This window comes from Leuresthes tenuis, unplaced genomic scaffold (assembly GCF_036924035.1).
Source record: "Leuresthes tenuis unplaced genomic scaffold, fLeuTen1.0.hap1 SCAF_21, whole genome shotgun sequence".
In the NCBI taxonomy this organism is placed as follows: domain Eukaryota; kingdom Metazoa; phylum Chordata; class Actinopteri; order Atheriniformes; family Atherinopsidae; genus Leuresthes; species Leuresthes tenuis.
In genome coordinates this window covers 6,398,111-6,422,405 of record NW_027325375.1, presented here as the reverse complement: position 1 = coordinate 6,422,405, position 24,295 = coordinate 6,398,111, and the positions used below count along the sequence as shown (strand labels likewise).

The window sequence follows — 24,295 nt, the reverse complement described above, 5'->3', positions numbered from 1 at the left end:
AGCTTTTTGAAGTTTCTGCATCAATATGATCTTAAACATCCTAAGATTTTACACAAGCCCAAGAAATGAAATATTTTCCAAACAGAGCACTTAGCTCTCTGACTCAGATGGTATCCATGACCTGGTGTCAAGGCGCTTGTTGTCCACTCTTTCCTGTCATCTCAACCCCCAGCTAGTCGAGGCAGATGGCTGCCCTCCCTAAATCTGGTTCTGCCAAAGATTTCCTCTTGTTAAAGGGGAGTTTTCTCTTTTCTTCTTTCTTCTTTTTGTGCATGCTCAGGATTTGGGATTGGATCAAAGAGAAATTTTGGTGCCATCTGTTGCTTTTCTAAGCTTGGCAACTTGTCTTTTAATTGGCTTTGTATGAATTAGACCAATTTGGAATTGAATGAATTTGATTGCATTAGATGATGATTGTATTGCAATGAATGAGCAGGAATGATATTTTTCTCATTCGTTTGACTGTGTCATCGTTATTCACTATTAGGACTTGTGTATCAAGTCACATTAATGCAGAAAAATGGAAAATCTCCAGAAGGTTCACAAGACCCACTTTACACATACTGTCAGTCTCTTCTCTATGACCTTCACTTAGTCAAACAACCTCTTAAATGTAGTAACACCAAGAGTGCTCCAGTGGAGTTCATAATGACCTTCAGACAAACACTGGAAGAAGTAAATCTGGGTGAGTGTGTAAAGCAACAACAACCATAAAAGGAGGAAAACACAGTATTCACAGTTGTCGTTCCAACCTGAGGAGAGGTGGAGGAGGCGTGGGGAATAAAAGCCAACCCACATCTAGATCAGAGTTTACAGCCCGGCTTTGTCTCTCATCTCTGTTCTGCCCTAAACACCATTGTACCAAAGTTCAGGGCTCACAAGTCTGGACAATAGGAGAAAGAAGACACTGAACTGGATGTTCTCAGGCAGCTACAGTTTGTAACCCTGAAACAAGTGAAGACAAACATCTTAGACTATCTAACAAGGTGTCACAAGTGGAGGTGAGTAAAATGTTGTTTTATCAAGAAATTAATGATTAATGTCTATCATGTTCACAGGCTCTTGCAATGGTTTACTTCAAGGTTAACTTTCAACTTTGAAAAACAGTACTCTGTAATGGTAGTAAGATACTTCATATTGTAGGCTATTAGAGGAGTATTTAACATTAGAATTTTGTTTGCATGTTTTCATGGTCTGGGTAGGTTACATTCACTAAAAATTAGGAGCTGTTATTGTACAGGAAAATTTTAACTTTGTTTGAATTTGAAGGTCACCCACAGTACTTCACATTCTATTATATCACATATAGTCACATTAATTATATGACTATGTCTGTACATAAAACCACCCTATGTATCATAAAGTAGCTGGCTAGCTTTCAACCCTCCACTGCTATTGATGAACCCATCCTTCACAATCTACATACATGACTGTTAATACAACACATACTGAAGGTCTTTCTGATTGTGAAATTACTTGATTTATGACTGAAATATTTCCTCCAGCACATCTACTAGAATTTTACTATATGCCAGTTAGCTTACTGTGTCCAGTTTATTCCTTGTTTGTAGAAAATATAAATGTCATGAGACAGCCAGGGCTCAAAGACAAAACCAAAATATAATTTTCATTTTTTTCATTTTTTTGTATATGCCCCCATTACCCCCCATTAAGTCCCCATTACCTTTGATGTTAGGACATGTATTGTATATTTATAAACAAGATAGTGTTTGAATGATGATAGCTCATCTTTGGAATCAGCAAGTGAAGACTTTCGGTCTAAATCTTGATACCTAGTGAAAACAGTCAAATTCTCCTGGTCGTGGCAATTCAGGAAAATCACCCTTTAAAGTAGAAGCTTACCGTCTGGTTTTAAAATTATTCTTTTTGTGCTCCAAAGATTGTTTTTATTTGTAATTGTAGGTTGTTATTTTGCCCAGTTAATGTGTACATTTTGAAAGCACCTGTATAATTTATGTCTGCTTCTCCCAGTGGACCATTACATATTGTAGACAAAATAATGGACAATTTTATAATATCTTTATCAGAAGAAATAATTACTATTAGCTATCCAATACTGACAAAATCCTACGTTGCGCATTGCGTTTTTTGTTTCAAGTAAGGTGAATTGAATGTAAAGCCGTGACTTATTTAAATAGATAAGTCATCTGATGGCATTTCTGTCCTAAAAAGCACTAAGCTTAACTTTTGCTAAACACAAACATGCAAAAAGAAAAGTTGTTCATTTGTGTGTTTAAAGGTGTAGTCTCACATCACTCAAACAAATTTAAACTTTTCCTCATTAAGTCCAAACAGCTAATATATGCTATATTATATATATACATATATATATATATGCTGCAAATTAGCTAGTAAGCTAGCATTGCTGAAGCAGTCTTTAAGAGCTTTTCAAATGCACTCAAGGCCGAGAAAAGACCTAGGTAACTGTTAGAAATCTGTAGATTTATGCGACTGATAAGCATTTTACTGTTCATTATCAAACAATTTGACATTGAAAATATTAGCAATTAAATATTATCATTGACTGTACAAACAAAATATTGAAGTACTTGGTAATGCTGGTAACCTTCAACCTGAGGAACATTCTTTTGGGTGTGACTGCTCCCAAGTAAAACTCAGATTCAGAATCAGTGTTAATTTATTGCAGCAGAATTCAACAAACAAAGTTTCTTATCAAATTACTAGTAATATCTACGCAGAACCAAGTCAGACAAACATAGAAAAAGTGTAAACAACACAAAATATATTTCAGATTTTAAAAACTTTGGTATCTTCTTTGTCTTCACCTCTTTCTAAGTGTTCACTTCTTTGCGTTCTCACTCATTAGCTGGATTTCCTACCCTGCAGTCCAAATCATCTAAAAATTTGACGAACCTTTTTGCTGCTGAAGGAACTCTTGGTGTTTTGTTCTTGCAGCAGTTCTTCTGATCATCACAATTTGTATTTTTTATGACTGAACTTGTAATAGTTAAACTATAATTAATATATATGGTCATTGATTGCATACCAACACTGTGTCAACACACCACAAATAATCTCAGGTGCAGTTTGAAAAGTATATCCTTAACCAGCTGCACCTGTTAGTTGGAAACTATCCCAGGTAACAACCTCATGAAGCTGGTTAAAATGTTGACAACAGCAGAAAGCAGTCATCAAGGCAAACTTCTAAAATAATCTTTTTACTTGGCACATAATTTCTTGTGAGTTACGTCATAGTTATGTCATAGTCATAGTTTCCAATATCATTCTATACTAGTTATAGAAAAACCATTTGACTGGTGCAGTGGATCTAGGTGCGATATTAATCTTATCTTTTTTTGTGTCTTTTGCCAGCTACTCTATCTGCAATGCCAAACTAAAACCTCAGAAGTCATTAGTAGTTTTAATTTAACTAGAGTAACATGGCAAGCAAGAAGAAAGAGGTCCAGCGAAGGATTGTGTCCAAGGACGGTCATAATAATGTGCGGATTGACAATGTGGAAGGCATGGTCAAGCTGTACCTGCACGACATTTGGACTACAGTGGTGGACATGAAGTGGCGTTACAAACTCACTCTGTTTGCCTCCACTTTTGTCATGACCTGGTTCATCTTTGGAGTCTTCTTTTACTTTATTGGCATGGGCAATGGAGACTTTGAGGCAGGGCTTAATTCCACCCATGTACCCTGCTTGAAGAATGTAGAGACGCTCACTGGAGCCTTCCTGTTCTCTTTGGAGTCACAGACCACCATTGGTTATGGCTTTCGCTATATCTCTGAAGAGTGTCCGCTGGCCATCTTCACTCTGGTAGCTCAGCTCGTCATCACCGGCTTGGCTGAGATCTTTGTCACGGGTGCCTTTCTGGCCAAACTAGCTCGGCCCAAGAAGCGAGCAGAAACCATCAAGTTCAGCCAGGAGGCTGTGATCTGCCGGCACCAGGGCAAACTGTGTCTGATGGTGAGGGTGGCAAACATGAGAAAGAGCCTTCTGATCCAGTGCCAGCTGACAGGAAAACTACTTCAATCATACGTTACAGAAGAAGGCGAGAAGACACAAATTCACCAGAGTTCTGTTGATTTCTGCATGGACTCGAGTGGAGAGTGTCCTTTCCTCATCCTCCCGCTCACCTTCTACCATGTTTTAGATGAGCACAGCCCCCTGGCAGGATTGACTGCAGAAAACCTGGAAACGCGAGAATTTGAGCTGCTCATAACCCTCAATGCCACCATGGAGTCGACGGCGGCCACGTGTCAGAGCCGCACCTCCTACGTACCCCAGGAGATCCTGTGGGGTTATGAGTTCATGCCGGTGCTGTTCAGCACCACGGGAGGTTGCTATGTAGCAGATTTCAACTTTTTTGACAAAGTACAAGTTAGCAACGATCCAGCCCTCTGTAGCAACAACATGAAAAAAAACTGATATGGAGGACGGCAATATGAGTAGCAGAGACATAAATTATTACTGGTGTTTGATGTAAGGCTCAATCGTTGTATTAGTTTGTCGACATGTTATGCCAATCAATGTCTCATCACAGCAATGACCTCTGATTCAAGACTGTTTTTATATTCAATCATGCAAAAAGTGATTTAAACTTTTTTTAGCTAGAAAAAAAATTGTTTGAAAAACTGGCATTAAAAAATACAATCTGAATATTTTCGTTGTTCTTTCTAATTCTTCGCTCAACAGGCCTGATCATTCAGTGTCTCTGTTTGAATTTATAGTCACGGGGGAGGTGCACAATATCAAGAAAAAGTTTAATTGGATGTCAGATTAGTATACACCCACAAGAGCAGGATGAATCTTTATCTTTTTTTCACTTTTGGGCCAGATATTTGTGTATAGATGATAGGCAGCGTAACACACATCAGATTAAAAAAAAAATTCAACTTTGATTAAATGAGGACATTAAATCTCAAGTTAGGTATCTGTACTAGAATGTTCCTCAGTGCCAGTGGAGGCCTAAGGTAACTCTCTATATTTTTTGGTCCCTATTATTGATTCCTAATGGTCTAAATGCTGTTATGTGCTTAATTCATCTTTAATTCATACTTTTGCAATTACTTTTTCCCCTCACTTGAATATGAGAACGCTTCTTTAAAGATGCAAACAAGGAACATAACTGAATGTAAATTTCATGGCCGCTCCAACTCAAAAGTATCAGTCTCTGATGCAAATTGCAGTGGTGCATCATGGTTGAATATCCTTGGTGGGATTAATTAAACTAAGATGATCTCAATATTTGGAGTGGTGAACCCATATTGAGAACCCTATACGTTTGTGACTATTACACATCTTCACAATGCTTCACGCTTACTGAATCTAAGTGGCTAACACTTTCATTATTCCTTTAAAGAGAACGTAGTGTCAGAATGGAGGTGTTACTTGTTATGTAAGTAAGTAAGTAATTTATTTATATAGCGCTTGTCACAGATAAAATCACAAAGTGCTTTATAATAAATAAGAACAGATAAACAACCCCACAAAGTACAACCCCATAAAAAAGAGCATAAAATAATAGCAAGGTAAAACAAGTAAAATATCTATAAAAGGAAAACATGACATTTGCTGGCTTAACCATAAGCAGTTTTAAACAAGTGCGTCTTCAACTGAGACTTAAAACAGTCTACACTATCAGCCGATCTAATGTTGGTAGGGAGAGCGTTCCAGAGTCGGGGGGGAGTGGAGGCAAAAGCTCTGTCCCCACAGGTTTTCAGGCGGGTGCGTGGGACAGAGGGACTAAGAGGTAAGTGGGTGCTTGTCCATGCTCTTTGATAGACATTAGAGCTGTCATTGCATTTGATTGCCACAATAATTGATTCACAACAATTATTGTGGCCAAAAGCTTCCAAAAGAATGATGTAATTGCATTATCAATTGTAAAGGTGAAAAAAATTGATTTAGACTTTTTCATCTTTGTCATTTTTTTTTGCCTCCTTTCCTTTATATTTGTATAAAACAGTACAGAACAATTTGCAATCAGTGATCGTTTGATTTATTTGATCCTTTGTGTATTATATGGTAAAATATTATTGCTACACTTTTTCAAGATCGTAATTATCATCAACAATGACATATTGGAACACTCCTATAATACATTTAGATGATAATATAATGAAATATTGGGCATGGTGATACAGATGAGTATGTAATGTAGAGGCTCATAAAAATGTATGTGTTCTTTTTGCAAATAAAAGTTTCTTTATTCAGCTTGAAGCTGCTTTATGGAGGAATTTTGTTTTGAGAGACCGAGAAGTTGGTTACTCATTTAGTCACATCCCATGTTGTCCTACCTGCTGGTTCGTATGGCTGCTGCTGTTATGTTGACAATGTTGCTCTGCTGGCTCTCATACTGTTGACAAACTGCCCCTTAGCTAGCAGTGGTCATCCATGTTCTGCTGTGAGCTGGAGGGTTTGGAACTCGGATAGAAAAATGTTGTATTGCTGACACTGCAGAGCAAAACAAGGACTTCCGTCACCAGCCATAAGAGTAATCTGGATTTTAAGGTACAAATATACTTGCCAAATTTCACAGGTAAGAATATAAAGTAGTATAAGCTCAGTCGAAATGCTACTTACACCTCAATACATCTGTGGTCACACTTCAACAGGTAACTGCATCTCCATGAACCCATTCTGCGTTTTTGTAGTTTTGATTTGTTGAGTACATATTTCAGGAATTTTAACTAGGATTTTTATTTTGTCTGATTTCAGTGTGAATTTCAACTGTGATACTGACATGGAGTTACGCCATTGTAAAGCAGCAAGTGAATGTAAGAAGAGTATGATGAATGTTGGAGCCTTTTGAAGAACAAAACAGGTTTATCCAGCAGCTCCACTGTCTCAGTTGTCATTAGCTGCCATCTTTTGTTGTGGCAACATTGTGGAGCTGGCTGTGAGCTCACACCGGCTGGGGGTATTTGTATGGGGTCGAAACAGTCCAAAGCAGACCTTCTCTAACAGTCAGAGACAAAGATGTAACCCTTTGCTAAACAGGACCTTTCAGCTATCAGGGATGAACTTTCAGGGATACATAGTGATATTGGTGTGATATTGCTTGGTGTATCAACTAAATTGTGAATTTTCAGCTTACAGTTTTGTTCAAAATGATATATGCAAATAAGTATGACAAGTTTTACGTGTAATATGAATTCTGAATATAAAAGTCTTTTCTGCGTGCATCTGCCTGTGATAATGTGACAATTGAATTGAATTAAAAGGTAACTCTGTGAACTCTTAAAATATTAACTTATGAAAACCTTAATGCAACACCTCCTGACACTCAAACCCAAAAGTAATGTCACAAATGACACTTTAAAACTTTAATGTTACCAGTGTGCAAAGAACTGCTGATGCGCAAGAAATGGGAAACGTAGTGACATTTCTTCATTGCATTATTAATCAAAAAGGTTTTGTGTCGTGTGCTTCAGCCTCACAATGTCATTACTGAGTTTGAAAGACATGATCAGAAATATTCAGTTTCATCCACCCATTTACTATACACACTTCATCAAGTTCAGGGTCGAGGGAGTGGGGTGTGGGGGCTCAATCCCAGCGGCTATAGGGCAAAAGGCAAGGTTGTCCATCAAAGGGCCAACACAGAGACAAACAACCATGCACGTTCAAGCTCATCCCTAGGGTCAATTTGTAATCACTAATTTACAATCACCAATTAACATAACATGCATGTTTTTTGACAACTGGAAGCAGCCAGAATACCCATACATGTACAGGGAGAACATGCAAACTCCACACAGAAAGGAACCAGCCAGCATTTGAACGAGGAACCTTCTTGCTGTGAGACAAACGTACAGACCGTTCAGTAAAAACTAACTCAATGATGAATTACCAGAATAAAAACTGTAATTTAAGTATGTAAGTGGCAAAAGCACTCAGCAATGGGAATGTATATAGATTTACATAAATATAAACTTGAACAACATAAAAGAGAAAATACGTTGTGTGTTCTGTGGAAAGACATATTTTAAGTGGTCATTATGCTGTTTTACTGAACTTTTTTTTGTCTCTCCGTACATTTTAGTTGGTGTAGAGTTAAATCCGGCTTTTACTTTGAAGGATCTGAACCTTTTTGCACAGGCGGAAATGCAACTTTTATTTTGAGGGATTTGTACGGAAATGTAGTTATCGTTTCAATCGTACAGAATACAGACTAGGCTATCAGATGTAAGGACTGAATTTGGTTTGTTTATAGTTTTGTTGCATTAGCAAGAAGGAGCCGGTGACTGTAGTACAGTCATTAAACTGTCTGCCCCGACATGAGCGTCACTTTGGACATAAGACTGAAAAGAGCAAACAAAGTGTATCATGAGGGGGTAAGTAGCTAAGTTACTTATAGTTATCTTATATAGCCTGTTCAGCTAACGTTAGCCTTTATCCTATTAGTTTTAAACTTAAGGTGTTGTGAGTAAACTAGTTAAGTGTAACCACATTGGTTAGCTTGTTAGCCTCGAGGCGTCGCCCTCACATGACCAGCAGTCGGTTTGTGGGTGTTCCGACAAATTCTGTCACCCGTCAGATTACCAGTGACCCAGCTAGCCAATTGGAAAATTCAAGATTTCAAGATTCAGTTCGTTTTCACACGTATCAGGACTGTATGACATCAAGTTAGAGAGGTAGTGAAGTCACGAAAACAAAGAACTGTTGAGCAGAAAAAAATAAAATAAGTACATAAATAAATGACGGTACGTTGAGTTCATCCTTTAGTTATACAACTATCAGTATGTTTGGTGTCAGCTATCGTATACAATATGTGAACATATTTAAAAGACAAAATAAACAGTGACATTAAGTGATGCTGGTACGGATATTGCTGCTATTGCCAGAGAAGTGCAAGCTTCTATTAGAATACAACTGCTATTTGTATGTGACCGGCTATGATATATTTTCATTCATGTAAAGCCACACCAGTGCCAACGAATGATTCGTACCTTGAAACTATTGAATCAGTCTGAGACTAGCCAAAAGTAGACATGGTTATTGGTTCGGTCATGTCACACATTAACAACTGTTAGCTGTAAAGCAGTTGAGGCAGGACCTCACAGTATTGTTGTGTGTGCAGGAAGCTGTGGCAGGTGTCATTGTGCTGTCCTGTAAGGAGGCGATGCAGCACCACGGCATCTCTCTCAGCATGGAGGGGGTGGTCAACCTGCAACTGAGCTCCAAGAGCGTCGGTGTCTTTGAAGCTTTCTACAACTCGGTCAAGGTGAGTCGAGAGCCATCTGGTGCTAAATCATATTTGCTCATTGGGTCCAAATGGACATTTCTGTGACGATAAGATCAAACCTCACTGGACTTCAGAGTCCGTAGATTCACCAGCATAAACACAGGATTGAAGCAGAAGATCAGAAAGCAGACTTCGCCATCATTGTGAACTGAACAACTTCAGAATTTGGTCTCTCAGGACATGGAAATTGAAGGCATAGCTCTGAACTATATAACTAAGCAATAGAATTTATAATATAATCTTATTTGCCAATTGACTGATGATGAAAACAAATGATTTGATATAAATAACACTCCTAATTCCAACAGTGGCAAAAACATGATAAGAAACGGTTTCACCAGCCACATAATTTATAAATGATTTGCTCCGTATATCCCGGACATGATTCTATTTTTAAGATAACTTTTCCAACCCAGAGATGTCCTTTTCATGATGATCCGAAGTAATTAGTTGTTGGTCTGTTTATTTTCCCCTATAATTTTTTCCTTTTTCACCGTCTTTCTCCTTCTGTTAGGTTTTTACTAATAAGAAAACTATGAAAAAGCAGAGCAGTCGGATCAGTTAATCTCTAGCATTGAAGCTTCCTCACTATTGAAACCAGAACACTTCAAATGGACTTCTGGTCACAGGAAATTTCACCACCTGCTGGTAGTTCATATAAAGTGTGAAACTGTCTCTTTGCTGCCCCATGTGGCCAACTGAGGGAAAACACCCACTATGGTTTTTGTTTTTTTTTCCAATTGATCCATACTTGTTACATTAACAAAAACTTCAGAGTCCATTTGATATGACTGGCATGAATAGGTTTCAGCATTTCAGTTTCACAGCATCAAATTCATAAACAGTGAATGAATGAATACTTTACAGAAAAAAATAATTTGACATTGGACGAACTGGTATGGTTTACAATTCTCAGACATTCACCCACAATATTTATTGTTTGCTCTAAAAGCACCTGATGATGAGTGGGATTTGTGTGGTTTGATCTTGTGGGTGTTACATTTTCCGTGAATAATTCATCAGTTGATAGTCCTCTGGACAATATTTATAAAAATGTGATGTTATATCCTTTTACTTCCAAGTTGATGGTGTTTTTGCTGTGGCTTTTTGTAAGCTCTTCAAAGTTTGTCCAGAAGTGTCGGCAGTGTTTAATGATGCATAATGTTCATACATTCAGAAATCAGTTTATTTATCAATACGATGTATTTATATCTGAGGAGCCACGTTGAGATTTTCTTTTTGCTGTGCAGGAACTGTTTGATATACTCACAGAAACATTTCTGACTTTTCAAATTTTATGACAGGACTCAGTTTTATATCTGATCTTGATAGTCAAAACAAGAAATCTTAACCTGACAGCTTTGCGTTTAAAACAGCCGCACACCATTGCCAATACTAATCTGAATATTGATCCGGTGTTGCAGCCCATCCAGCTGATCAACAGTAACATCGAGGTAGCCAAGGCAGGAAAAATCCCAGGAGGCAAGACTGAGATTCCCTTTGAGTTCCCTCTGCTCACAAAAGGCAACAAAGTGCTGTATGAGACATACCACGGTGTGTTTGTCAACATTCAGGTGGGTTTGAATCTTACACATGATGTGGTCAAAAGTGTGCGAGTGCAACAATTCAGGGGGAGTAAGATCAGGGTCTGAATGCTTATAAAACGTTTGCATTTGTTTCATTATTTAGATTTTAGAAAACATCCCAACTTTTTAGCAATAGTTCATCACAGGGCTTTCATCTTGTGCTTCCTCTGCAGTACACCCTGCGCTGTGACCTGAGGCGCTCGCTGCTGGCCAAAGACCTGAGCAGGAACTGTGAGTTCATCGTGCACTGCCAGGTGAGCAAACAACTGCTTGCAGCTGCTACAACTGTCACCAAGATGAAAGATTTGTTTTTAGTCTCAGACTGACTCTGAGCAGCAGTCAGAGCTGAGAGAATAGCTGATTATTGTATTTCTCTTTAGTTAATTGTGCTGATCTCTGTCACTTTGTGTAATGTTTATGAAAGCTGCATTTAACTCCTTTCTGCACCATGATCTGAACTGACTATATTTCCTGGAGGTTTCCACTCAGGTTGTCATCAGCTCTGTGTTAGACTGTGTGCGCTCAGATCCTCTTTGATTTTCAGCCTCAGAAAGCTAAAGTTGTTCCCACTCCGGTCAAGTTCACCATCACTCCTGACACCCTGCAGAATATGCGTGAGGTGAGGAACCGAAGCCGCATACCCTTCACAACACGACCTCTTTCACTTTGATTTAAGGCAGAACAAATGTGCTTTCTGTCTTCAGAGGAGTTTACTGCCAAAGTTTCTGATCAGAGGTCACTTAGACGCCACCAACTGTGTGATCAGCCAGCCGCTGACTGGAGAGGTGGTGGTGGAGAACTCGGACGTCCCCATCAAGAGTATCGAACTGCAGCTCGTTCGGGTAGAGACCTGTGGTGAGTTCACGCTGTCAGAGGATGTGCTCTTATTGTAGTGGCAGAGCTCCAGGTTTCCACAGTGTTTGCTGTGTTCAGGATGTGCTGAAGGATATGCCAGAGATGCCACAGAGATCCAGAACATCCAGATAGCTGAGGGTGATGTCTGTCACCGCCTCCCGATTCCCATCTACATGGTCTTCCCCAGACTGTTCACCTGCCCAACACTGGAGACGACCAACTTCAAAGTGGGTCAGTAAAAGCATCGCGCCATCGTCTTGTACATGTAGAATATGACTATTGTGTCAATGTGGCGTCATGCATGTTTCTGTCTTTCAGAGTTCGAAATCAACATCGTAATTGTGCTTCATGATGATCACCTGATCACAGAGAATTTCCCTCTGAAGCTGTGCAGAGTCTGAACGTCCCTCCTGCTCTGAGATCAGCTGCCAACAAAACACATTCAAGATTTATCTTGCACATGAACCAGCTCTGAGGAAGCTCATTCTGAGTGAATCCACTCTTAAGAAACAGATTGTAATTTAAGAGAGCTGTCAGAACCCAGATTTTCCACCATTAATGTAGGTATCTACATGAAGGTTACCTTACCTCGTCTTACAGATTCAGTGTAAAAAAACCCACATTTTTGAAAATTGTACTTTTTGATTTGAAGAGCATGATCATTTCTTTGCTGTTAAACTTTGTAATTTAATGCTTGGCATATTTGCACTCAAATGTGTTCAGGCTGTTATGTAAATTCCATGATAACTGTGGCATATGTATACTTTAGATTTTTATACTCTGAAACAATGTATTAAAAGCAGAAGGCTGGGTTTAAACCCGAGTCCAATACAAGCCTGTAAAGATCAGTGATTGTATTAAACCAGTTCAAATGTCAAGTTAAATGATCTGGTTCTAAATCTGCAGCTCTTTGTCCACTCATACAGCTCTTAAAAGTGGTTTATTCTGTGATGTCGGATCCTGAAGGGGTGTCTTCACCACAGTGCCATTGAAACTATTTAAAAATCTGTGAGCAACCATCTGTTGACAGCTCAGTTGTTATGAACGACAAATATTCATTCTTTTTTAAGTTTTTACATTTAAAAAAGTTTGGAATTAAAACATCCAAACAGACCCCAATGAGAAATAGTGCCTTTTTAATATACTATGTGTTTTTCAGCTCTATTTAAAGGGAGAATTTTCGCACGCCACCACACCCATAGTATAAATAACCCAAGAACAGAAGATGAAGCCCGTGTGAGAAATGAATGGATGGAAAGACCTTTCCAAAAAAGAACAAATCAAAAAAGGTGGACTTATACGCTGGACAATGTGAGGGTATATTGAGGATCGACGTCTGTGTTGGACAATATGGAGACTTTCCCAGATAGATGCCAAATATGTTTTTGTAAAGACAAACTGAGGATGATTTTATCTGAAAGGCATCTGAAACTGATGGTTTCTCATCACTTTTTGCGTTTATTTAACTGATAAACAGGCCCAAGCCCCTGGCTCCTTTCCATAACTCATTTGATACGGCACAGAACTGCAGGTGTCCCAGGGCACGTAGATAATGCCTCATTACTTGCATTCCTACGGCTGATGAAATGAACATCTGCTGCTTCCTTCGATAGCTCAGTTTGTAGAGTGGAGGACTGTAGGTGCCCAACAACCGTTATCATTAGGTCGCTGGTTAAATTCTGGCTCAAAGGATGGGTCGAGCTTATGTGTACAGAGGCTCTGCCGCACTCCTTTTGCTTGTGAACTGGAGAAAACTAGATATGAAGGTGTATTGGATCACATCAATGTGGAAAGCCACAAACAACAAATAGCAGCAACCGGCCGTGATCGTGTAGTGGTTAGTGCTCTGCGTTGTGTCGCAGCAACCCCGGTGGTACAGGAGAGAACTGCAGGTGTCCAAAGATACATATGTTAAGCCTCCTTACGAATCCACACAGATGACGGAAAGAAAATATGCTGTTATTCCATTCGATAGCGGTAGCGGGAGACCAAGCGTCTGTATAATTCTCCTCCAATCACGTTGCCCCATTTCCATTTTTGGTCCATCTTTGGTGATAGCCAATCATGATGGCACTTCTCCATAATTCAGCCCAACAGCCAATCACGTTGCCTCGTTTCCATTTTTGCTGATAGCCAATCACGATGGCACTTCTCCATAATTCAGCCCAACAGCCAATCGCGTTGCTCCATTTCCATTTTTGCTGATAGCCAATCACGATGGCACTTCTCCATAATTCAGCCCAACAGCCAATCGCGTTGCTCCATTTCCATTTTTGCTGATAGCCAATCACGATGTCACTTCTCCATAATTCTGCCCGCAGGACTTCAGGTGACTTTAACTACAGAAGGTAAATATATCGTTTTTTCTACGTGGCGATTTTTTTGTCAAACATGCTAATGCTATTGTACTGCTCTATATTGTACTGCTAATCAGTACGACATATTAACTTCTGTTGTCACAAAAGTCTTAAATATGCATTGCTGCTACTAGTATTAGTTGATAACAAGCTAGGGTATGAATGAAATCTATGTAGTATTCACTTCTGTACTAATATATGTGTAATATGTAGGCTACTGCTATTAGTTAATAATTAGCTGTGTGTTTGTGTGATTGTATGCAAGTAAGAACTTATGTGTGTGCATGAATATATATATTTTAATAAGTTAAAAATAGTGCACATTGGTCATATTTCTGTGATGTACAAATATTAGCTGTTTGGTATTGTTATTGTTTTCATGTAGCAGTAACTATAGTGGCACTTTCATGCATTTCATTCATTTCATGTTGAAATGATCTGGTTTTATTGACTGCTATACCCATAATGATAGATAGATTAATTCACTATCATCTATGGTTATCCTATATTGTGAACTGTGCCTTTATTCCCTCAGACGTCTGAATTATCCAACCGCATCACAAGCCCCACCAAAAGAAAAGTATCACCACCTGGCTGCAGTCCCAAGAAGTTTCTGCAGATCGTTTCTCCTCTGTCACTTCCTCCATCTCCATCTCCTGTACTTTTAAACCCCAGTCCTTTCATTGTGCCAGTTGTGTTTGTCATCCCAAATGGAAACAAACAGATTGTGCCATCTGATTCCCTGCCCTCACCTCCACTAACCCGGAGAGCTTACGCCCGCACGGTGGAAAAAAACAAATGCTGTCAGTGTCACCTGCCGTGCATAAAAGAAAATGGTAGTATTATGGGAATATATACTGTCCCATTTATTTTTTTCTATTTTTAATTGTTTAACTTATTCCTGTTTTTATTACTTCAGGTTTAATTTCACACATGTTTCTGAGTGTTTGTGTGTGTGAAATTAGTAATAAATTTGTTACATTTCAGTGAGTGTCTTCAGTTTTTTCTGCAAACATGCAAACTCATTCAGAGAAGAAGATTACATTGTTGCAGCACTTAATTCAGAAATTTAAAAATGACCATAAAAGTACATTTGATAACACTTGCTAAACGTTTGTGTCATCTTCCAATGGTGGAATCGAACCGGTTCAGTTTTTTCTGCAAACATGCAAACTCATTCAGAGAAGAAGATTACATTGTTGCAGCACTTAATTCAGAAATTTAAAAATGACCATAAAAGTACATTTGATAACACTTGCTAAACGTTTGTGTCATCTTCCAATGGTGGAATCGAACCGGTGACCTTTGGATTAAGAGTCTCCTATACTATTCCACAGCAAAGTGTCATGTTTGCTTAGATTTCTCAAATGAATACACCAGAATGTGTGCTTTTACTTGAAATGGACAGCAGAGACACAAATAACTACAAGTTCATTCCATTTTTTCCCTCATATTCTCAAAAAGTCCTCTTTTCCTTCACTTTTCCTCTTCCCCCTTCTTCACCCTTTTCCCCCTTCTTCTCCTTCCCCAGCTTTAGCGGAGTTGGTAGAGCGGAGGACTGTAGGTGCCTAACAACAGTTATTTTTAGGTCGCTGGTTCAATTCCGGCTCGAAGAACATGTCATGCTTTTGTGAACAGAGGCTCTTCTGGCCAACGCCGTCAATATATATAGCGCCAAATGACAACAATTGTCATGTCAAGGCACTTAAATAATATAGTCCAATTCAAGCCAATTGGAATTCAATTCATTGTTATCATAATCCAATGAAATCCAATGAATTCATTTCAAAATAATCCAATTCATTCATAAAAGGCCAATTCAAAAACAATATCCTAGCTCAGGAAACCAACAGATTGCTCCAAAACGTGTCTTCAGTCCAATCTCCCGTCCTAAGCATGCCTGTGGCGACTGTGGAAAGGAACGACTCCCTTTTAACGGGAAAAAACCTCTGGCAGAATCAGACTCAGGAAGGGTGGCCATCCGCCTCGACCAGCTGGGGTTTGAGAAGACGGAAAAGAGGGGGAGGGGGAACACGGTAACACCATTCAAAGGATACCTGTTGGAACAGGGAAAAACAAGTTAATAACCACAATAATGTCACATGTACATAATATCATTTGAGATATTAAACAGGGGGAAAAGAGAGCAAAGTCAGGGAAGGTGTGACAGATGAGGCCCCCCAGCAGTCTAAGCCTATAGCAGCTTAACTATGGGATGTTTCAGGATCACCTGAGCCATCCCTAACTATGAGCTTTATCAAAAAGGAAAGTTTTAAGCCTAATCTTAAAAGTGGAAAGGGTGCCTGCTTCCCGGACATTTACGGGCAGTTTATTGCACAAGAGAGGGGCCTGATAACTGAAGGCTCTGCCTCCCACTGTACTTTTAGAAACTCTGGGAACAGCAAGTAAACCTGCAGTTTGGGAGCAAAGTGTCTGCTTCGCGGACATTTACGGGCAGCTTATTGCACAAGAGAGGGGCCTGATAACTGAAGGCTCTGCCTCCCACTGTACTTTTATAAACTCTTGGAACAGCAAGTAAACCTGCAGTTTGGGAGCAAAGTGCTCTGTTAGGAAAATATCTTACATTGAGATCTTTAAGATATGATGCAGCTCGGTCATTAAGAGCTTTACATGTGAGGAGAAGAATCTTAAATTCTATTCTGAATTTAACAGGCAGCCAATGAAGAGAAGCTAAAACTGGAGAAAACTAGATATGAAGGTGTTTTGGATCACATCAATGTGGAAAGCCACAAACAACAAATAGCAGCAACCGGCCGTGATCGTGTAGTGGTTAGTGCTCTGCGTTGTGGTCGCAGCAACCCCGGTGGTACAGGAGAGAACTGCAGGTGTCCAAGGATACATATGTGAAGCCTCCTTACGTGCATCCACACAGCTGACGGAAAGAAAATATGCTGTTATTCCCTTCGATAGCTCAGTTGGTAGAGCGGAGGACTGTAGGTGCCTAACAACAGTTATCCTTAGGTCGCTGGTTCAATTCCGGCTCGAAGGACATGCCGTGCTTTTGTGAACAGAGGCTCTTCTGGCCAACGCCGTCGATCCTTTCACATCTATTGGATGACGCTCTTTTTAGAGAGACTCTGCTGCTCTCCATGCATTGTCTGAAGGGCTAGTGGCGCAATGGATAACGAGTCTGACTACGGATCAGAAGATTCTAGGTTCAACTCCTGGCTAGCTCGGCACATAGGTTTTAGTCTCTCAACTCTCCCACTGCTGCAGAACAGGAGCACTTTGAAGCCTCTACTCCCTGGGTATCCCAGCACAATCACGCCGGAAAGATGCCACGCATGTGGCAGACTCCACACCGTAAGGAAAGTTGGTCTTCCTCTTTACCTCTGCTTTCAATGATTTTGCTCCTAACACAAAAATCCATGTCTGCCAGCCACATGCAGCAGAGCTAGATATGCTATCCTTGGGATATTCAGTTCAATTCAATTCAATTCACTTTTATTTATATAGCGCCAAATGACAACAATTGTCATGTCAAGGCACTTAAATAATATAGTCCAATTCAAGCCAATTGGAATTCAATTCATTGTTATCATAATCCAATGAAATCCAATTAATTCATTTCAAAATAATCCAATTCATTCATAAAGGGCCAATTCAAAAACAATATCCTAGCTCAGGAAACCAACAGATTGCTCCAAAACTTGTCTTCAGTCCAATCTCCCGTCCTAAGCATGCATGTGGCGACTGTGGAAAGGAAAGACTCCCTTTTAACGGGAAAAAACCTCTGGCAGAATCAGACTCAGGAAGGGTGGCCATCCGCCTCGACCAGCTGGGGTTTGAGAAGACGGAAAAGAGGGGGAGGGGGAACACGGTAACACCATTCAAAGGATACCTGTTGGAACAGGGAAAAACAAGTTAATAACCACAATAATGTCACATGTACATAATATCATTTGAGATATTAAACAGGGGGAAAAGAGAGCAAAGTCAGGGAAGGTGTGACAGATGAGGCCCCCCAGCAGTCTAAGCCTATAGCAGCTTAACTATGGGATGTTTCAGGATCACCTGAGCCATCCCTAACTATGAGCTTTATCAAAAAGGAAAGTTTTAAGCCTAATCTTAAAAGTGGAAAGGGTGCCTGCTTCCCGGACATTTACGGGCAGTTTATTGCACAAGAGAGGGGCCTGATAACTGAAGGCTCTGCCTCCCACTGTACTTTTAGAAACTCTGGGAACAGCAAGTAAACCTGCAGTTTGGGAGCAAAGTGTCTGCTTCGCGGACATTTACGGGCAGCTTATTGCACAAGAGAGGGGCCTGATAACTGAAGGCTCTGCCTCCCACTGTACTTTTATAAACTCTTGGAACAGCAAGTAAACCTGCAGTTTGGGAGCAAAGTGCTCTGTTAGGAAAATATCTTACATTGAGATCTTTAAGATATGATGCAGCTCGGTCATTAAGAGCTTTACATGTGAGGAGAAGAATCTTAAATTCTATTCTGAATTTAACAGGCAGCCAATGAAGAGAAGCTAAAACTGGAGAAAACTAGATATGAAGGTGTTTTGGATCACATCAATGTGGAAAGCCACAAACAACAAATAGCAGCAACCGGCCGTGATCGTGTAGTGGTTAGTGCTCTGCGTTGTGGTCGCAGCAACCCCGGTGGTACAGGAGAGAACTGCAGGTGTCCAAGGATACATATGTGAAGCCTCCTTACGTGCATCCACACAGCTGACGGAAAGAAAATATGCTGTTATTCCCTTCGATAGCTCAGTTGGTAGAGCGGAGGACTGTAGGTGCCTAACAACAGTTATCCTTAGGTCGCTGGTTCAATTCCGGCTCGAAGGACATGCCGTGCTTTTGTGAACAGAGGCTCTTCTGGCCAACGCCGTCCATCCTTTCACATCTATTGGATGACGCTCTTTTTAGAGAGACTCTGCTGCTCTCCATGCGTTGTCTGAAGGGCTAGTGGCGCAATGGATAACGCGTCTGACTACGGATCAGAAGATTCTAGGTTCAACTCCTGGCTAGCTCGGCACATAGGTTTTAGTCTCTCAACTCTCCCACTGCTGCAGAACAGGAGCACTATGAAGCCTCTACTCCCTGGGTATCCCAGCACAATCACGCCGGAAAGATGCCACGCATGTGGCATACTCCACACTGTAAGGAAAGTTGGTCTTCCTCTTTAACTCTGCTTTCAATGATTTTGCTCCTAACACAAAAATCCATGTCTGCCAGCCACATGCAGCAGAGCTAGATATGCTATCCTTGGGATATTCAGTTCAATTCAATTCAATTCACTTTTATTTATATAGCGCCAAATGACAACAATTGTCATGTCAAGGCACTTAAATAATATAGTCCAATTCAAGCCAATTGGAATTCAATTCATTGTTATCATAATCCAATGAAATCCAATGAATTCATTTAAAAATAATCCAATTCATTCATAAAGGGCCAATTCAAAAACAATATCCTAGCTCAGGAAACCAACAGATTGCTCCAAAACTTGTCTTCAGTCCAATCTCCCGTCCTAAGCATGCCTGTGGCGACTGTGGAAAGGAACGACTCCCTTTTAACGGGAAAAAACCTCTGGCAGAATCAGACTCAGGAAGGGTGGCCATCCGCCTCGACCAGCTGGGGTTTGAGAAGACGGAAAAGAGGGGGAGGGGGAACACGGTAACACCATTCAAAGGATACCTGTTGGAACAGGGAAAAACAAGTTAATAACCACAATAATGTCACATGTACATAATATCATTTGAGATATTAAACAGGGGGAAAAGAGAGCAAAGTCAGGGAAGGTGTGACAGATGAGGCCCCCCAGCAGTCTAAGCCTATAGCAGCCTAACTATGGGATGTTTCAGGATCACCTGAGCCATCCCTAACTATGAGCTTTATCAAAAAGGAAAGTTTTAAGCCTAATCTTAAAAGTGGAAAGGGTGCCTGCTTCCCGGACATTTACGGGCAGTTTATTGCACAAGAGAGGGGCCTGATAACTGAAGGCTCTGCCTCCCACTGTACTTTTAGAAACTCTGGGAACAGCAAGTAAACCTGCAGTTTGGGAGCAAAGTGTCTGCTTCGCGGACATTTACGGGCAGCTTATTGCACAAGAGAGGGGCCTGATAACTGAAGGCTCTGCCTCCCACTGTACTTTTATAAACTCTTGGAACAGCAAGTAAACCTGCAGTTTGGGAGCAAAGTGCTCTGTTAGGAAAATATCTTACATTGAGATCTTTAAGATATGATGCAGCTCGGTCATTAAGAGCTTTACATGTGAGGAGAAGAATCTTAAATTCTATTCTGAATTTAACAGGCAGCCAATGAAGAGAAGCTAAAACTGGAGAAAACTAGATATGAAGGTGTTTTGGATCACATCAATGTGGAAAGCCACAAACAACAAATAGCAGCAACCGGCCGTGATCGTGTAGTGGTTAGTGCTCTGCGTTGTGGTCGCAGCAACCCCGGTGGTACAGGAGAGAACTGCAGGTGTCCAAGGATACATATGTGAAGCCTCCTTACGTGCATCCACACAGCTGACGGAAAGAAAATATGCTGTTATTCCCTTCGATAGCTCAGTTGGTAGAGCGGAGGACTGTAGGTGCCTAACAACAGTTATCCTTAGGTCGCTGGTTCAATTCCGGCTCGAAGGACATGCCGTGCTTTTGTGAACAGAGGCTCTTCTGGCCAACGCCGTCCATCCTTTCACATCTATTGGATGACGCTCTTTTTAGAGAGACTCTGCTGCTCTCCATGCATTGTCTGAAGGGCTAGTGGCGCAATGGATAACGCGTCTGACTACGGATCAGAAGATTCTAGGTTCAACTCCTGGCTAGCTCGGCACATAGGTTTTACTCTCTCAACTCTCCCACTGCTGCAGAACAGGAGCACTATGAAGCCTCTACTCCCTGGGTATCCCAGCACAATCACGCCGGAAAGATGCCACGCATGTGGCATACTCCACACTGTAAGGGAAGTTGGTCTTCCTCTTTAACTCTGCTTTCAATGATTTTGCTCCTAACACAAAAATCCATGTCTGCCAGCCACATGCAGCAGAGCTAGATATGCTATCCTTGGGATATTCAGTTCAATTCAATTCAATTCACTTTTATTTATATAGCGCCAAATGACAACAATTGTCATGTCAAGGCACTTAAATAATATAGTCCAATTCAAGCCAATTGGAATTCAATTCATTGTTATCATAATCCAATGAAATCCAATGAATTCATTTCAAAATAATCCAATTAATTCATAAAGGGCCAATTCAAAAACAATATCCTAGCTCAGGAAACCAACAGATTGCTCCAAAACTTGTCTTCAGTCCAATCTCCCGTCCTAAGCATGCCTGTGGCGACTGTGGAAAGGAACGACTCCCTTTTAACGGGAAAAAACCTCTGGCAGAATCAGACTCAGGAAGGGTGGCCATCCGCCTCGACCAGCTGGGGTTTGAGAAGACGGAAAAGAGGGGGAGGGGGAACACGGTAACACCATTCAAAGGATACCTGTTGGAACAGGGAAAAACAAGTTAATAACCACAATAATGTCACATGTACATAATATCATTTGAGATATTAAACAGGGGGAAAAGAGAGCAAAGTCAGGGAAGGTGTGACAGATGAGGCCCCCCAGCAGTCTAAGCCTATAGCAGCTTAACTATGGGATGTTTCAGGATCACCTGAGCCATCCCTAACTATGAGCTTTATCAAAAAGGAAAGTTTTAAGCCTAATCTTAAAAGTGGAAAGGGTGCCTGCTTCCCGGACATTTACGGGCAGTTTATTGCACAAGAGAGGGGCCTGATAACTGAAGGCTCTGCCTCCCACTGTACTTTTAGAAACTCTGGGAACAGCAAGTAAACCTGCAGTTTGGGAGCAAAGTGTCTGCTTCGCGGACATTTACGGGCAGCTTATTGCACAAGAGAGGGGCCTGATAACTGAAGGCTCTGCCTCCCACTGTACTTTTATAAACTCTTGGAACAGCAAGTAAACCTGCAGTTTGGGAGCAAAGTGCTCTGTTAGGAAAATATCTTACATTGAGATCTTTAAGATATGATGCAGCTCGGTCATTAAGAGCTTTACATGTGAGGAGAAGAATCTTAAATTCTATTCTGAATTTAACAGGCAGCCAATGAAGAGAAGCTAAAACTGGAGAAAACTAGATATGAAGGTGTTTTGGATCACATCAATGTGGAAAGCCACAAACAACAAATAGCAGCAACCGGCCGTGATCGTGTAGTGGTTAGTGCTCTGCGTTGTGGTCGCAGCAACCCCGGTGGTACAGGAGAGAACTGCAGGTGTCCAAGGATACATATGTGAAGCCTCCTTACGTGCATCCACACAGCTGACGGAAAGAAAATATGCTGTTATTCCCTTCGATAGCTCAGTTGGTAGAGCGGAGGACTGTAGGTGCCTAACAACAGTTATCCTTAGGTCGCTGGTTCAATTCCGGCTCGAAGGACATGCCGTGCTTTTGTGAACAGAGGCTCTTCTGGCCAACGCCGTCCATCCTTTCACATCTATTGGATGACGCTCTTTTTAGAGAGACTCTGCTGCTCTCCATGCATTGTCTGAAGGGCTAGTGGCGCAATGGATAACGCGTCTGACTACGGATCAGAAGATTCTAGGTTCAACTCCTGGCTAGCTCGGCACATAGGTTTTAGTCTCTCAACTCTCCCACTGCTGCAGAACAGGAGCACTATGAAGCCTCTACTCCCTGGGTATCCCAGCACAATCACGCCGGAAAGATGCCACGCATGTGGCATACTCCACACTGTAAGGAAAGTTGGTCTTCCTCTTTAACTCTGCTTTCAATGATTTTGCTCCTAACACAAAAATCCATGTCTGCCAGCCACATGCAGCAGAGCTAGATATGCTATCCTTGGGATATTCAGTTCAATTCAATTCAATTCACTTTTATTTATATAGCGCCAAATGACAACAATTGTCATGTCAAGGCACTTAAATAATATAGTCCAATTCAAGCCAATTGGAATTCAATTCATTGTTATCATAATCCAATGAAATCCAATGAATTCATTTCAAAATAATCCAATTCATTCATAAAGGGCCAATTCAAAAACAATATCCTAGCTCAGGAAACCAACAGATTGCTCCAAAACTTGTCTTCAGTCCAATCTCCCGTCCTAAGCATGCCTGTGGCGACTGTGGAAAGGAACGACTCCCTTTTAACGGGAAAAAACCTCTGGCAGAATCAGACTCAGGAAGGGTGGCCATCCGCCTCGACCAGCTGGGGTTTGAGAAGACGGAAAAGAGGGGGAGGGGGAACACGGTAACACCATTCAAAGGATACCTGTTGGAACAGGGAAAAACAAGTTAATAACCACAATAATGTCACATGTACATAATATCATTTGAGATATTAAACAGGGGGAAAAGAGAGCAAAGTCAGGGAAGGTGTGACAGATGAGGCCCCCCAGCAGTCTAAGCCTATAGCAGCTTAACTATGGGATGTTTCAGGATCACCTGAGCCATCCCTAACTATGAGCTTTATCAAAAAGGAAAGTTTTAAGCCTAATCTTAAAAGTGGAAAGGGTGCCTGCTTCCCGGACATTTACGGGCAGTTTATTGCACAAGAGAGGGGCCTGATAACTGAAGGCTCTGCCTCCCACTGTACTTTTAGAAACTCTGGGAACAGCAAGTAAACCTGCAGTTTGGGAGCAAAGTGTCTGCTTCGCGGACATTTACGGGCAGCTTATTGCACAAGAGAGGGGCCTGATAACTGAAGGCTCTGCCTCCCACTGTACTTTTATAAACTCTTGGAACAGCAAGTAAACCTGCAGTTTGGGAGCAAAGTGCTCTGTTAGGAAAATATCTTACATTGAGATCTTTAAGATATGATGCAGCTCGGTCATTAAGAGCTTTACATGTGAGGAGAAGAATCTTAAATTCTATTCTGAATTTAACAGGCAGCCAATGAAGAGAAGCTAAAACTGGAGAAAACTAGATATGAAGGTGTTTTGGATCACATCAATGTGGAAAGCCACAAACAACAAATAGCAGCAACCGGCCGTGATCGTGTAGTGGTTAGTGCTCTGCGTTGTGGTCGCAGCAACCCCGGTGGTACAGGAGAGAACTGCAGGTGTCCAAGGATACATATGTGAAGCCTCCTTACGTGCATCCACACAGCTGACGGAAAGAAAATATGCTGTTATTCCCTTCGATAGCTCAGTTGGTAGAGCGGAGGACTGTAGGTGCCTAACAACAGTTATCCTTAGGTCGCTGGTTCAATTCCGGCTCGAAGGACATGCCGTGCTTTTGTGAACAGAGGCT

The 24,295-nt window shown here is 41.0% G+C and overlaps 2 protein-coding genes and 8 non-coding genes across 11 annotated transcripts; all 10 read left to right on the top strand.

Annotated features, from left to right (window-relative positions):
- Positions 1-750: 750 nt before the first annotated feature.
- On the top strand, positions 751-4,592 carry kcnj15 (potassium inwardly rectifying channel subfamily J member 15). Its single transcript, XM_072374625.1, has 2 exons — positions 751-1,001; positions 3,355-4,592. Exon 2 carries the CDS (start codon positions 3,423-3,425, stop codon positions 4,416-4,418), a length of 996 nt encoding a protein of 331 aa, XP_072230726.1. The 5' UTR covers positions 751-1,001; positions 3,355-3,422; the 3' UTR covers positions 4,419-4,592.
- A 3,542-nt stretch (positions 4,593-8,134) lies between these two features.
- On the top strand, positions 8,135-12,565 carry vps26c (VPS26 endosomal protein sorting factor C). Of its 2 annotated transcripts, XM_072375318.1 has the most exons (8): positions 8,135-8,329; positions 9,076-9,219; positions 10,665-10,814; positions 11,000-11,080; positions 11,371-11,445; positions 11,531-11,681; positions 11,760-11,912; positions 12,000-12,565. In XM_072375318.1, exons 1-8 carry the CDS (start codon positions 8,273-8,275, stop codon positions 12,080-12,082), a joined length of 894 nt encoding a protein of 297 aa, XP_072231419.1. In that variant the 5' UTR covers positions 8,135-8,272; the 3' UTR covers positions 12,083-12,565. The 2 variants fall into 2 exon arrangements, with proteins under 2 accessions (XP_072231419.1, XP_072231420.1); XM_072375319.1 differs by lacking the exon at positions 9,076-9,219.
- Positions 12,566-16,959: 4,394 nt separating this feature from the next.
- On the top strand, positions 16,960-17,048 carry trnay-gua (transfer RNA tyrosine (anticodon GUA)). The gene is given in 2 exon segments: positions 16,960-16,996; positions 17,013-17,048. It is a non-coding gene; the product is annotated as a tRNA-Tyr (tRNA).
- Positions 17,049-18,764: 1,716 nt separating this feature from the next.
- On the top strand, positions 18,765-18,853 carry trnay-gua (transfer RNA tyrosine (anticodon GUA)). The gene is given in 2 exon segments: positions 18,765-18,801; positions 18,818-18,853. It is a non-coding gene; the product is annotated as a tRNA-Tyr (tRNA).
- Positions 18,854-18,967: 114 nt separating this feature from the next.
- trnar-acg (transfer RNA arginine (anticodon ACG)) lies at positions 18,968-19,040 on the top strand. The gene has a single exon. It is a non-coding gene; the product is annotated as a tRNA-Arg (tRNA).
- Positions 19,041-20,569: 1,529 nt separating this feature from the next.
- Positions 20,570-20,658, top strand: trnay-gua (transfer RNA tyrosine (anticodon GUA)). Its single transcript is given in 2 exon segments — positions 20,570-20,606; positions 20,623-20,658. It is a non-coding gene; the product is annotated as a tRNA-Tyr (tRNA).
- Positions 20,659-20,772: 114 nt separating this feature from the next.
- trnar-acg (transfer RNA arginine (anticodon ACG)) lies at positions 20,773-20,845 on the top strand. The gene has a single exon. It is a non-coding gene; the product is annotated as a tRNA-Arg (tRNA).
- Positions 20,846-22,374: 1,529 nt separating this feature from the next.
- On the top strand, positions 22,375-22,463 carry trnay-gua (transfer RNA tyrosine (anticodon GUA)). The gene is given in 2 exon segments: positions 22,375-22,411; positions 22,428-22,463. It is a non-coding gene; the product is annotated as a tRNA-Tyr (tRNA).
- A 114-nt stretch (positions 22,464-22,577) lies between these two features.
- Positions 22,578-22,650, top strand: trnar-acg (transfer RNA arginine (anticodon ACG)). Its single transcript has one exon. It is a non-coding gene; the product is annotated as a tRNA-Arg (tRNA).
- Positions 22,651-24,179: 1,529 nt separating this feature from the next.
- trnay-gua (transfer RNA tyrosine (anticodon GUA)) lies at positions 24,180-24,268 on the top strand. The gene is given in 2 exon segments: positions 24,180-24,216; positions 24,233-24,268. It is a non-coding gene; the product is annotated as a tRNA-Tyr (tRNA).
- The last annotated feature ends 27 nt before the right edge of the window (positions 24,269-24,295 follow it).

Excerpts from the sequence above, each read along its gene's own strand:
- kcnj15 (XM_072374625.1), top strand. The coding sequence starts at position 3,423 with ATGGCAAGCAAGAAGAAAGAGGTCCAGCGAAGGATTGTGTCCAAGGAC.
- vps26c (XM_072375318.1), top strand. The coding sequence starts at position 8,273 with ATGAGCGTCACTTTGGACATAAGACTGAAAAGAGCAAACAAAGTGTAT. Across the intron at positions 11,081-11,370 it reads AGTTCATCGTGCACTGCCAG|CCTCAGAAAGCTAAAGTTGT; the intron begins GTGAGCAAACAA and ends TTTGATTTTCAG. Across the intron at positions 11,446-11,530 it reads CCCTGCAGAATATGCGTGAG|AGGAGTTTACTGCCAAAGTT; the intron begins GTGAGGAACCGA and ends TTCTGTCTTCAG.